Here is a 14,654-nt window from a genome sequence, read left to right on the forward strand (position 1 = left end):
TAAAATGAGTTTAAAAACTTGTGTTTGCAGAGTCTTATTGAGACTGAAAGGGTGTATTAGAGTAGAATAACTTTAATATTCAGTCTGGTTGGGGGAGCAGTTAAAAGGTTTTGTACAGCCTGAAATCATATCATCTGGTGCCAGACCATAAATAATAAATATACTAAGATTTCTTCAAAAAAAAAAGAAAAACTGATGAAATGGTGCCATGGATGAAATGGTGTTGCAAATGAGTTTCCTTTATAAGCTAAAATAAATGAGATATACTTTTACTTTTTTACAATCTAATTATCTTGGCTGTAAAAATCAAATTATCCGTACACTTTTTGATCAAACATACTTCTAAGTATCTATGTACTTGCATCACAACCTCGGGTCAAAGGAAGGTTACATTAAACCCTTTGACTGTCCGCAAAAGTAAATATATTAGGGCTGGTTTATTAGGGCTTCAGGATGGAGGATGAAGAGGAGCCCTGTTAGACCCTTCAGCATAACTCAGAGTCCAAAGTTCCTGAACCTCTGGAAAAGGTTCCTGCATTTGAAAAGAACAGCGTCCACAAAATATTCATGGCAAAAGCTGATGCTGCTCAGGAAGCAGCTTTGTCGAACTCTACCTACATCCAGCTTACTACATGAGGAATAAAGAACCATTATCAGTTTTCAAGTTTACATTGTCAGCCTGAATGCTAATGGGATTATTGAAGCTCCCTCTCTGCACTCTTTCTCTGATATGTTTGGATGGAGCTTGGACAGCGACCAGGCTCTTCATCCTGTCCCCTCTCTGTCCTGCTTTCTGCCCTCCTGCCAGATCAGGCCTCCTTATAGATGTCTCACCCCCCCCCCAATGTGTTTTCCTCCAAATATAGGGGTTCCAACAGCTGCCCTTGGGTACCTCCGTTTCCTCCTGCTCAGATAAACACCAGCCTAACTCGTCATAAACCTCCGCCATAAAACCGTCCGCAGCAGCTAATTCACTTTAATAGTGAGGAACATGAAATTTGATTATTTCTTTTAAAAAAATACACAGTGAACGCAAAACACTAACCTAAGTGTGCTGTCAGGTCGGATTACAGCACGATGGGAATGCGTGCGTAAACTGTGACGCAGCTGCCTCGGGCTGCGGGATGGAGTGAGGGGGTGGAGGATGAAGAGGAGGGAGAGAAAAATGAGGGAAAATCAACAGAGCCAGTCACCACTTGACCTTTGGCCTCGTGCACCTGACAGGGATCAGTGATCTCGCCCGTCCTATCAGCACTCTGTATTGTGCCGTTTCCTTTTCTCCATCTCCACAGCTTACATCGCTCTCCTTCCCTCCCTAATCATCCCTTTATTTTAGCATCTTCCCACCCTAGGCAAACATCTGGTAGCACTGCTGTTGGAACAGATTTGTGCACTTTATTGTCACCCAGGTATCCATTTACGATTGAGATGGTCTTGTTTTGCATAGGAATGGTGACTGAAGTGATACATCACTGCATATTATCCAAACAAGTTCAAATGTATTAAGATTTATTAGTGCTTTAAGCTATGCTATATGTAAGTAGAATTTTTTGGAAAACATCAATTAAAAATGGTAAGGTGAGGTCCCGAAGAAGTACTGATAGGAGAAAATTTGAAATACAAAAGGAAATATTTCAAAAATATTATTCTTTCAGTCTCGAAAGGCCTTCCCTTTAGAGAGTGGCTTCTTATAGGGATGCTATATGTTACGCAACAGAGCTGAAGAGCTACTCCAAAGTTCTCCAAGGACTACATCTCGAAGTGGATTTAGTGAGACGTAGAAGGTGTTTTGCAACTTCAATTGGCTCCCGTTTCACTTCAGTTGGCTGAGCTCCTATAAACTCTGACATCTCCTCTTTCTTTTTTTAAACGGCTCTGAAAATTCTGTTTCTTGTACCTTTAAGAAGCAGTTTCTAACCAACAGTAAAGTGGAGCGAAACCGCAACAAACGGACTATTGCTGAACATAGAATTCAGGTTTAGTGCTCTTTTACATTGTGAGATAAATGCACGTACTCACTTTATTTCACCAGTACATCCCTTTCAGGGTGAGCGGGAGGGTGTTGGAGCCAGTCCCACCTGTATATGGGTGAAGGTAGAGGAACACCACTGATGGGGTCGCCAGCTCATTCAGGAGGGTTTGATACCTGGTGCAGTACCTCTGCAGTGCTCTGAAGGTGTCCAGGCACCTCCTCCTACTACCAGAACAACTTCCCTGCTTGGCCCACATCTGGATTTGAACCGACAGCCTTTCGCTTATCAGCCCTCTACAGACTGAGCTACCCTTGATTTTACTGTGTGTACAAGAAAATAAGTCTGGGGTAACGAGCCGAGGTGGTTAATTCCTATAAACCCCCAATAATGATGCGATCTTACTAGGATTATGGCTGTACTTTCCAGTTGACAGCTACAGTGATAACTGTCGTCGTGACCAGTAAGAAACCAGTAAATATTGCCATGACTTAGCTGAAATGGTTCTATTTGCTTCAGATGATACTGCTTGATGCTCAGGATGCTCTCATGACAAATAGGAGATGGTGTCCCCTTTAAGATTGACATTACCCCCTTGTTTGTGTACATTTTGGATATATTTTTAAAGCATAAAAAAGAGCTCTTTCTGGCAAACTAGCACGAAGATAGTTGTTGGAAGATGACACTGAAGTGAAAGGAAAAGCATTTTGAAGCATTTTGGCAGGGAGCAATTCAGCTGGACTTTGAGTTGGTGGCTTGAAATAGCCAAGTCTATGGAAGATTAGCTCCCAAGCTGGGGGAGCTAAATGGAGGACCAACAACGAAACCGATTCGTGAAAAGTTGAAGAATTTAAGCAAGATAATAAGACGCTGAAGGACCACAACGGTGACCACCGTGACACATTCCTGAGTTCAGTCGAGTTTCAGGAACTTTAAGGAGCAGTGGAAACATAAAGCATAGGGATTAACAGGATTCTTTTTTTTAGCTAGGTAAATGAATTCTCAGTAAAGATGTTGCTGAAAAGGTGCTGATGGTACATAGATGACACGGGGGAACATCACAGATAAGATCTAGTGAAAGGTACAACACACACCACATAAGAATGATCTTCCGGGAAGAGGAAATATTTCCGAGCCAAAACTGTTCAGCTGTCCTCATATTGCTGCAGTATCTGTATCTCACAGATTTAGCCTGTCGCCAGGGTCGTGGCCTGTCTGCAGGCAACTAACTGGAAAAAGTCCCACCTGTACTGACTGGGATAACGACATTTCCTCCACTGGTTTATAGAAGCTTGCACACACCAGGCCATATATCTTCGAATTGAGGTGGCTCATTTTCCAACTGCTGGTTTGAAACTAACTGCAACCAGCCGTCTCTCACCAGAGGTAACACACAGGTGTGTGTTTCCACTGGCGGAACAGCAGATTCCATCAAGAGATCCCACTTCTGGACACATTTAGAGGGACCATAAAGACCTTGATGCCTCTGCACACGGACTTTAAGGGTTTTATCCTTCCTGCTTTCACATTCTCCTCTGTAGCGTCGGTGCTTGTGTTATCTCAACCAAGACTGTCATTTTGCTCTATTACTACACTAAAATGACACTTTGGTTTGATTCACTGTACTTCCAAAGGCATACAGTGCGATAATTTTGAACAGTGAAACCTGTATCCATGGCGACTCCACTGCTGACAAGGCAAACGCTATCTCTTTTACTCCTGGCCATCGAGCGCTTTCATGGTGGCGTGGCTTTTATAATTAATGTGTTAATAATTAAACTAAGAGACGATCTCTCACTCCAGCTGATGTTTTTGTCCTTTAATCACAGCACAAAGCCGACGGCACTGTAGCACCAAAGGCTCTGAAGCAAAGGATGCCTGAGCCGACCACGTAACCCCGTGTTAAAAGTTTAAAAAGGTTGTATCGCTCCTTTTTTTTGAACATCGTCTGTACAAGAGTAAGGTCATGTATTAGCTTGTGGTTTGGCTAACCTTTTTTTTCCAATATTAGAACTTTCTTGTGCATCTTCCTGTTGTTACAAGAGAACAATGTCAAAATAACAGACCCAATATTAATAGTTTCCTTGAGGAATGCATCAGATCTCATTGATTAATCGTTTTCTGTTGCCAAATTTCCAAAGGGATAAATCAAAAATGTGGCATGTAAAAAAAAAGGCTCCTGTTAAATTTTACCTGTGGCTCTGGGAGTTTTTCCTTAAATCAACTTTTAAAGCCTTCTTAATGGCAGAAGGGAAAAACAACAGGTGTGTAGGAAATGGCGCCTTAAAGACACACTCATAATATCCTTTACAGCATCCTTCCTCTGATTGGTGCTTTCAATTCCAACAGTTGAACCCTCTGAAACAGCCCCGGCGCTGCCACGCTTAAATGCTCTTTGAAACCTGGGAGCTGCCTCCTGCTGCGTGACTGCCTCTTCCTCCGGGTTCACACAAACCCCATCAGGCACCGGCGGCTGATCCGTTCCGAGAAAGCAGGCGTGATGTTCTTGAGTGCATATGGCGTGTATTAATGTCGCGTCTCGTGAATTACCGTGACGGTCTTGATGCGACCGCTGCCCCTGGTGCAGGTCCAGCCGGATCGGTTGAACAGGAGGCTGCAGACTTCCCCCTCCAGGCAAGGAGCCATCTCACACCACTGACGGCTCCGCACAATCCGTGCTAGGGGAGAGTGACAGCAGGGGGATTAGACACAGTTGCACATGATGAGAGGGTCATCAATCTGTCAACTTTTTGTTTTGAAACGGCTAACTTTTGTGCGCGATACCATCTTTGTAGGTTAATGTGTCTGCAAGACTGATATATTATTCATGACTGAGTGTTTTGTTGGACTACTACATCTGGGTTGCCTGTGGTAGTAACCTTTTCACACCAGCTGGCGGTCCATAAATTACTCTCCTGCTAATGTTAGCATCCACTGCTGCAACACAGAAAATCTGCTTTTGACCTTTCGCTTTGCCTCAAAGTCAATTCTCTGTATTAAAGGCAATCCTTCTGTTAAAATGTTCTATATAAGATTTTAGTCATAAAGCTGACGTAGCTGTGGCGATGTCGGTCCGATTTTATTTCCTCCCTTAGAGCTAGCTTGTTCCTATTTTTTCTTCCAACTTGTACACAATGGACCTTCATTAGTGTCCTTGACTGTGTGATTCCTCCAGTCCTTTCAGGAACAAGACTAAACATGGTGTATATCATACCCCAGGAATCAATAACTCCACAGTATCTGGAAAGAATGAGTCAAGCTCCATTGTTGGTTGAAAATTGTTTGATGGGGGGGATAAATAGGCCACTTCATCCAAAACCAGAATGACTGCAAAGACGTGAGGATCAGAATGCTAAGAAAAAGAACAATCATGCTTGTCTTGGTGACTGCGCTGGGTTTGCAGAGCTATTACAATGGAAGAAACTCTTTGTTGAGTTCTGAATTCCCTGACAATCGTGCACAAATATTTTCACTGGAATTTGCAGAGTAAAAACGAGTATAGCATTTTTAGCGCGGGCTAATGTCATGTGCCACAGTTCGGTTCAAGTGCGTCAATAGACCTGGATTTTTAACAGATTTAAAACACATTTAATTGGCAGGAAGTTTTAAAAGTGGGGCGAGAGTCTAAAAAGTGGCCACTGTCTTCATTTGCATCAGTATTTTAACCCATGAGACACTACGATGACACCAGTCTCACAAGTACTTTTAATGCCCTAAATTCAGCCTTATCTCACCTGTTTGACCTTAGTCTCTAAGCAACATGCAGTATACTGGCTATCCTGGTGTGACCAGCAGGTGACAGTCATGTGACAGGAAGTAACTGCTCCAAAATAACATACAACACATACATAAGTTTCCACAAAGCTTACTGGCACTGTTGCCTCACAACAAGGTTGTAGGTTTGATCCCCGGCTACAGAATCCTAATCTATGGGTTGGATACATCTGACACGTTTGATTCATCTGGGTGTTTAAAACCTAATATGTTCGTTTTGAGTCATGTTTGCACCCGGATGTACAATAGTACACTATTGTATTATATCCACAAACGCACCACAGTGAAATAGGGCCTTAATGCAGAAATAAAAATGAATCTGCCAAATTTCTGTTTAAAGATTATACAGAGTAGAGATTAGAGTTATAATAATATTAAAAACACAACCTTCTTTCAGACACCGGCTGTCACACGACAAGCGAGCGCCGCTCTGTCCCTGTGCAGACTGTCTGTATGACATTGAATTAGCATTCGCCTGGAGTCGATGCTGATAAGCGCTGATTGTTCTTTACACAGGGCGCTAAAGCAACACTGAAAGGTTATCAGCTCTCTGAGGACCTGGCCGGGGCTGCTGCTCCTGCCTACCTGTAACCCCCTGGGCGCCACATTGTGAAAAGGGGGTAAATTGAAAGAGAGGGAGCACAGTTCGCTGTATGTCTGTGGGAGGGTGAGGGACGGAAGTGTGGGAAGTGAGGCCTGCTGACATTTTGCTGTATGGCGTTCCTGGGCCTTGTTAACTGTCTGAAATTTGCCTTTACACCGTCGGACTCTTGCCGCTGCTTTGTCATCGAGTTGTGTTTATCAAGCTGGCTGGAGAGCTCCCTCACGTACTGTATGTACCCACACACTCTTACACAATTACCATTCTGTAGATAAAAAAGCCATTCTCTCTCAGCAAATAGCATATATTGTTGACACATCTGGCCTCAGTGTTTCCAGACAGCGGAGGTAGGACGGCTCTCTCAAGAAATCAATCAGCTCATTGACCCAAACAAGCTTAAGGATATACTATAGCTGTGCGGCTTCAATCTGAAACAATAAGTTCATTTCGCGTTCGCTCGGCGCGGAGATTCCCCAACGAGCAGGGAAAAATCAAAAGTGACCTTCTCCCTGACACAGCAGTGTGCCGTGGTGAATTTTCATTTCAGCAGCCGTCCGTCAGGCGCAACAACACGTAGATTTATCAGTCGGCTGCAGATGCACTGTGGAGTACATTACGGGGGCCGGCGAAACTCAATTTCCAGGGCGTTGAATAAACGCCGAGTCGGCAGAGTCAGCGGGAGTGCTGACTAACCACGGGGTGGTGTCAGCCCAGCCGGGCCAGATTCACCTCGTTTACTTAGAAAGAATGCTTCGGTGCTTGCCCTTGTTGCTATTCTTCTTAATGCCACGCACGAGACTGTGACTTGATCTGCGATGACATCTTGTTGTTCCCCAGTGCCACAAGCTGTGGACGTTACTGCCGCGCGGCACTGTCTGGAATTAGAACGCCATTGTGATCATTTTATCTGCGGCCACATGCCAGGAAAATGACTGCTGCAGTTTGACTTCATATCTTCTGCATCTATCAAGCACGCCTGCATAACACTCAAACACACACACACAACTGCAGGCATTAAAAATGATTATATGACAGAGCCGCCTACGCGCACGTCGACGGCAGATTTGAAGCTGGGGCGCTCTGAAAGTGGCGGAATGCGCTCCGTTTCAGCCCGATAAGCAGAGAAGCTTCTAATTGGCTCATAAAACGGGTGCAAATATCTGGGACGTCTTCATTCATTTTCTTATCGTGTATCCGTTTCAGGTTGAAGCAGCAGATTCCGTCCACGCCGGCGACGCGTTTGAAGACGTGACGTGGACGCACTCGGCTGCAGCGCCTCACTGGGGGGGCTTGCTTTCTGCTGCCATCGCCGCGACTACGCTCCGCCTGGGGGACAGTGGACATTAGGCCTGGCTTGACAGTTGCCAGGGACCCTGCTGCGGTACAGCTCTGGACCTCCAACTGGATCAAACATGAGGCCATCTGTCCCCCCTCTCCCCACGCCCTACCCAGCAAAGCGGAGCGCGGCCAGACCAGGATCAGAAACAAGCAGATACGCGGCCGTCCTGACCCAGACCCACTGTTATTCTGATGAAATGAGGCTTCTGTGGATGCAAAAGATAACATGGAATTTTTACTCCAGCCCCCGGGCAGCTCATTTAAAATGTAGTTAGATGAGACAAAAAAAAAAAAAAAAGATTTCAGTGACAGTTTTGAAATGCCGAAAAACAGTGAAGGCGAACGAAGACTTGTGATTCATCCCACACATTCAAGTGCGTCTCTTCTGATCCCAAATAAATAAAGATTAACTAATGAGCTCAGCACATCACAATAACACAGCAAAAAAAAAAGAAAGAAAAGAAGTGAGAGCATAGCTTTAATTATAACAGGTTTCATTTTGGTCTTCTCAGTTGTGATAATGGAAAAATTAATCATCGTTTTCACTGAATGATGTCTTTTGTCGTGAGATTACTTTTAAAATAGGATTTTGATCCTTTTTTCCCCCGTGTTTATGCTGGCAGCAGCGTTGATTCTATGAAATGGATCCTCTGCAGCCACAGCTCGATTATCTCACTGTGCTTATGCTAAAAAAAAAAAAAAGACCCTCTGCTTTTTTAGGCATCCTAAACTGCTGGACGCTGGTGCGCTCAGGCCTTTAGCCTAAGTTTTGGTACCTGCCACCTGACTACATTACAAACTCACTATCTAAATTTTACTGGCTCTTTAAGGTTTAGCACCCCTGACATTATTGCTTTAGAATATAAAGAAAAAATAACAGAACGGGCAGAGCAGAAGCAATCTGACCCCAACGCACGTGTCAGCGAATGTGTCCTGCAGGTGAGTTGGATGTAGCTCGTGTGCACAAGTGTCTGAAGGCAACTTGAGAGGCTGCAGGCTACGGGAGACAGTGCAGGTGTTTGGCAGCTGGATGACAGCACGCGTCCGCTGCAGACAGGAGAACCAGGCCGAGCGTTTATTTCGCCACGCTGGTGGAGAGAGTCTGTTTGGTGTCGTTGTGCTTTCAGCTGCTTTGGAAAATGTATGTCTCCGATTTATGTGTATCCTAAAATTCATTATGTGATATTGGCAGCTGGATGTAGGGAGGTGATTTGGATTAAATGGACATACTGGGACATTAAGGCCAACATGAATGGTTATTATGGAACATTGGAGCTTTGTAGATTGATTTGAGTTGGACAGTGAGACGTTTTGGGCTGGTTTTAATGGGACAGGGAGGTAAAATACACCACTTTAGTGGGACTGACAGACTAAATGGACTGGTGATAATGGGAGGGTAGGGCCCAGTGTACTGGTTAGAGCCAGGCTGCTAGACTAAATAGACCTTTTGGACAGTGTGGATCAGAAATTGGTGTTCAGCTGCTCAAGTCTTGACTTTAAAACTGTTTAATTAGACAAAAAGTCTTCCATTTAATTGTTTTACTGCTACACTTGATTGGGCCACGATCCATGAAACTGTGTGTATTTTCCCTATTCTTGCAATTTAACTGTCTCTATCGCTGCAGTGAAAAGGGTTGATGAGGAGGATCGGAGATAATTAAAGAACAACAGGATGTGACTGAAACAGAGCCATCACATAAGCTTATTTCAAATAGAGAATCGACTTTCTCCCTCCGTGGTTGAGCTAAATATACAGTATAATAACCCAGCTCAATTGTGTATCTACATTATTTGCATTTTTCGGCTCATTTAGAGTCAATAATCCTTTCACCCAGTGTGAAAACAGCAGTTTGCAGCTGGCATATAAACAGTCTCCCTTCAGCCTACAGACTCTTATCGCAGTGGCCATCGAGCTTCATACAATAACAGTGTGATGTGGTGGCATGGCAACGACAGGCCAGGCAGAGAGGGGGAGCAGGAGGGAGCTGGGTCGGGGAGGGGGGTGCGGAGATTAGAGTGAGAGGAGGGAGACAAGCAAGGAAAAAGCAAATAATCCTCCTCTGTACAGTATGCAGGCTAAACCTTCGCAGCAGTGACACAAGGCAAATGGAAAAGGGTATAAATGCTGTGAAATACGTCTCTGAAAACGACTTAACAAATAAAACACAGCACATTTGTGACGTTCGTGTACACCAGCGGATTCAGACAAATCTGAACAGATGTACACCACTGTTACTATATGGACCACTCAGCCAATTGGGAGGGAGCTCACGGATAATGAACTTAAACACCAGTAAAGAAAAAGAGAGATTAAAAAAAAGATGGACCAATTGTTTATTGTAAGCTAGCAGCTGAATTTGAATCTCCCAGTGGGTCTCACAGATAAGCCTGGGATTTTAGTGTTTATTCCTTCCACGGAACCGCCGAAGGAAGCTCAAATCCGCTAGTGGTGGCGGGTGATTAGAACTCTGCAGATGAGTTTCTACATCTCTGCAAGTCTTGCATGGACACTTTCAGCAGCCGAGATGGTCGAAGATCAAACAACAGTTTGCCAGAGATGGGGCTGAAGACTATCGGCAGGGTTCAGCTCGCGGAAAATAAAGCTGCTGCTGGAAGCAGAGAAAAAAGATAGGAGGGAAAACAAACAAACACACACGCACACACAACACACACAAAGAAGATTGGCATACAATACAGAGTAAACCTGCGGGCCTGGAAAGGGTGTTTATTAAAGTTCCATCGCTGACTTGCAATCTTCACGTTCATCAACATGCCAATCACTGCACGTGGCGGTGGGGAAATCTCGATATGAGAAGTGTCAGGTCTGTTTCATTAAAACTCCGAGCAGCGGCTCCGGAGGCGCCGCGTGTGACAGATGAACAAACAGACAAATGTGCAGACAGATCAACACGCACTTATTTCGTTTAGAGCTTGAAAAGGTCGGATAGATTCTGTGGCGGATCCCTGAATAAACGCTTAACACCCGTGTCAATCAATCAAACAAACCCTACTGCGCTGTTAGATTTGAAGACTTGTCCTCCCAAAAACCTTTACGGCCCCACGGTGAGTCAACTCTGAGGGGAATATTGAATGCATTCTCACCTCTTCTTACCATCCAGTCACAAGCCTGCAGCTGGAGTTTACCTGCTTTGGGCCAAGAGCATCTTTTTAGCTTTTAGATTACCCTGGAAACTGCAGAATCCTACCCAGAGGTGTTTAAACCCGACGTGCACCTCACCAGAAACGTAACCGCCCGTCTCTTTTAAGGCTGCTGCAGTCACTTGTGTTGTCTTCCCTCCCCACATTGTTTCATTTCCCGCTGATGTGAATCAATTAGAGGCAGCGTGACTTAATGTGCAAAAGCAAAATGTTTTTGCTTCTCTAAAGCAACCTGACTACCCCTGAATGCACCGAGTGGCGCGGAGCGGCCCCAAAACACCAGCATATGAGCAGAGTAATAATAAGAACAACCCTGCCTTCGGCCTTTACCGACTCTTTTGATTGCTCCCTTGACCTTCAGCACAAAGGACTTTGTGCTCCGTTTGTTATCCTGTTATGTATTGCAACATGACCTAGATTAAAAAACGTGGTTTTCTTTAAATTAGCACAGTTTAAAAAATAAAACAAACCCTTGCATAATTTATCTGGAGTTACATCAATTTGCCTTTTCAGATGCTTGTCCTCTTCTCTTTATGTGCTTCCACTGCTGCCTTCCATTCTTCCAGAGCCGCTTCGGCGCCATTACAGTTTGTAGCAAATGTTTTGAAGCTGCGTTACGGAACGAGGACAGACAGCGGTACTCTCCCAGTATGCTTAATGGGTTGCTTTTTAGCACACAGTGCATAAATAAAGTTGAAATGATGCCGAAGGTATGTATGCACTAGGTAGGAATAAAACAGCAAGGACGCATCACAAATCATTCCAAGAAGAATGAATTTACTTAACAAATATCTATTTTCCACGTGTGTGATGGCCAATAGGCTCTGTTGACAGAGCAGCATCATAAATCTTATTAAGATCTTGGCTGCCCAGACTTGGAAATGCCATGCCAAGTCAGCCCTGTCCCATTTAGAAAGGTGAATTATTTAGTACAAGTTGGGTTGCCTAATATAGGCGGCAGGTCCAGTTATTTATTTATGCCCACTCTGGCAGATGCCCCTTGTTTTTGCTCCACTTCTGTGATTTTTTTTAAGTCCTGTTTGCTGTCGTCACAGCACCCCTCGCCTGTTTCACATCCCAGAAAAAGACCCGATTGTAGTTCACCGCCTTTGCTGAGCATAAATATGGAAAACAGAAAACATTTTTTTGGTCTGTCATATTGCTCCACCTGTGCATCACCACTTTAGAAAAGCACGATTGATCATTCCCCCCAAAAGGCATGAGTTTCCAAGATAACGGTCCCATCACATCTTTTTCATGCAAATGCAGACTCCAAACTTAGCAAACAACCCGTCGCACGGAGGACTTTGTAGATTCTCCTTGGCATTTTTCTCTAATTAGACAGTCAGAGTGCAGCTAAATCCTAAAATAGGAAGCAGAAAATATCTTGCAAAATAAATGAGTGAATGAATTAATGAACTGCAGATGAAACAAAAGCTTCACAAATAACTACAACTGCTGTTTGGGTTTTCTTTTTTTTTTTTGCTCTTCTTTAAAAATGACTTTTCATTATATTTGTGAGTTATTCTCAGGCTCCAGGGTGCCAGCAACGCTGCTCTTTGCAGAGTTTTGTTTCCATACTGACGACAGTCTAAACCCTCTTTTTCTTGACGTTTCGGAACTTGGATCGTGTTGTTATTGGCTCCCCAGATTCATCCAGTAATGAGTCCTGTTTTTCTCTGCAGGTTTTGAAGCCTATTGAAGCAGGCAAGCGAATATATTACTATATTATGTTGGGGTCCAGGGTTCCAGGTGGTGTGTTGTTGTGGTCCTGTGTGTTTCTTCCTGCAGGGGGCGTGGAGGAGCCGATATTTGCTACAGCTGGCGATGCAGGTAGGCGCACCTGTCGGCAATCTACATCAGGCCACCTATTTAAGGACGGAGTGCCTGTCTACCAGTGTTGGAGAGTTTTGGTGTTTCCCATGGTAGAGCTGGCTCCTGTTTCCTCATCATTGGTTGTTTGCACCTTGTTGATACGCTTCTCGCTGCTCGTTCGATTTCTTCACGCCGCCCTGCTGGACTGGAGCTCTCTGTGCGCCGAGGAAGACTGGATGAGCGCTTCCCTGCGGTCCAGGAGGACTACCAAATTGATTTCTGAATAAAGACTTAGTATTTGGACTTTTTACCACTGCGTTTTGCCTGCTTTCGGGTCCTGGAAAAAACCCAAACCTAACATATTATAGTACATTAGTTTGTTGTGTACAGAGTGCCAATGTAGTCCCAAACATCTTGGATTTTATTACGCTAATGAGGATGATTTAGAGTTTTGAAGTATTGGAGTATAGAAGCATATTAGAGATAAACTTCTCACGATGAACCCAGAGGAGAGTTGAACCTCCACCACTTAATAACAGTGAGGTGAAAATTCCAAAACCTCTGTGAAATGTAAGAAAAGCACGATGAGGGGTCAGTAAATATGTCGAAGTGCTCACAAGGAGAGGTCACGTGAAAAGTCCATATAATTGCATCTCCTCTAGGCGAGATTTCTGCCTGGAGGTCAGCGCTGAAGACTCATTAGACACATTTTAATGGAACGTGCAGCGTGATCACTTTAACTCCTGCAATCTGGACGCTCGTCCGACTGAACGCGCAAAAGCTCAGATAAACAACAGGTCACACTTAATGTGATGACCATTGTCGCGGCATTTGGCCGTGGCGCGGCAGGAAGCCAGTAATAATCAATTTCCGACTGCTGTAATCATAGCTCTCTGGAAGTTAACTAGCATCAATTGAATGTTGCGGCAATACGCGGGCAGTTAAAACCAAAGTGCTTGCGTGACACAGAATGCGGAAACGAGCTCTTGGGTCAAGGCTAAATATCCCGAGGCTAGCACGAGACGTTGCATGACAGAAGTAATGGTGCATCTGATGCGTGTATTACAATATCATGAGTGATATTAAAGACTGCAGATGGACTGCGCCGACCTGAGTCTCTCCATTTTATCATGCCCTCGTCTGGATGATGTCCAATAACACAGAGTACAGAAGCTCATCTCTAAAGTGGATGAACAACATCGTGTCCCTCAAAAGTTCATTTTATGCAACTTGGTTTGTTTCAGAAGCAGCAGAGCGTAAGAATACATCTCAATAGAATAGATAAATACCCATTTGGCAAAGTGTGTAAGATTCAGAATGGGAGAAATTGATCACCGGGTGTTTGAGGGTTACACAGTGACCTCTGCAGCTGCTCCAAAGCTCCATTCTTTTTTCCACTTAAAATAAAAATTACCCAAGGACAACTGAGACATATTTCTGGCTGTTACGGTGACACTGTGATGATGTCATCCCAAACAGTCTTTCACGGCATCAGTCGTGATACCTGATGGTCGCCCGCTGAACTCTTGTGAAGCATCAAATGCGGTAAGAACAGTCTAGCATCACGCAGGCGCTGCGCTGGAGTCAGTTAGGCATCATTCAGTGGGAAATGGGCATGAATAGAGATAAATGTACCTTCCTGTGAGGGAGCGCATCTCTATGCACCTGACTTTGGACGCAACTGGCTACAAAATCTAATGAACGGAACGCTTGGTGGGTGGGTGTTGTCCCAATGTGGAGTAAAAGAAAGGTTATGTGTGAGGTCATTTTTCATGTTCATCAGGGTTGTAAAAAACACATTAATTTTGATTAATTTCTCTTATGAAAAAAAAAACCCACATTGTTACCTTAACTTTGATTAATGGTGTTGCTAAGCGACCTTTGACTCACAGTTGCAGTGGTTACAGTCACCCGCTCTGCGGGCAGAACCAGGGCTGATGTAGCCTGAAGTGCACCTTGTAAAACTGGACTGAGGTGGTTTGAGGGATCATTTGAAC

General features: G+C 44.3%; 1 protein-coding gene across 3 annotated transcripts in view; it reads right to left on the reverse strand.

Moving 5' to 3' along the window:
* Positions 1-14,654, reverse strand: part of tafa5l (TAFA chemokine like family member 5, like) — a 46,175-nt gene that overhangs the window by 16,273 nt on the left and 15,248 nt on the right. For all 3 annotated transcript variants that reach the window (XM_057041047.1, XM_057041045.1, XM_057041044.1), the window contains one exon: positions 4,521-4,648. In XM_057041047.1, the coding sequence (XP_056897027.1) occupies positions 4,521-4,648 (128 nt within the window). The remainder of the gene's footprint in view (positions 1-4,520; positions 4,649-14,654) is intronic.

This window comes from Takifugu flavidus, chromosome 8, assembly GCF_003711565.1.
Source record: "Takifugu flavidus isolate HTHZ2018 chromosome 8, ASM371156v2, whole genome shotgun sequence".
Lineage (NCBI taxonomy): Eukaryota > Metazoa > Chordata > Actinopteri > Tetraodontiformes > Tetraodontidae > Takifugu > Takifugu flavidus.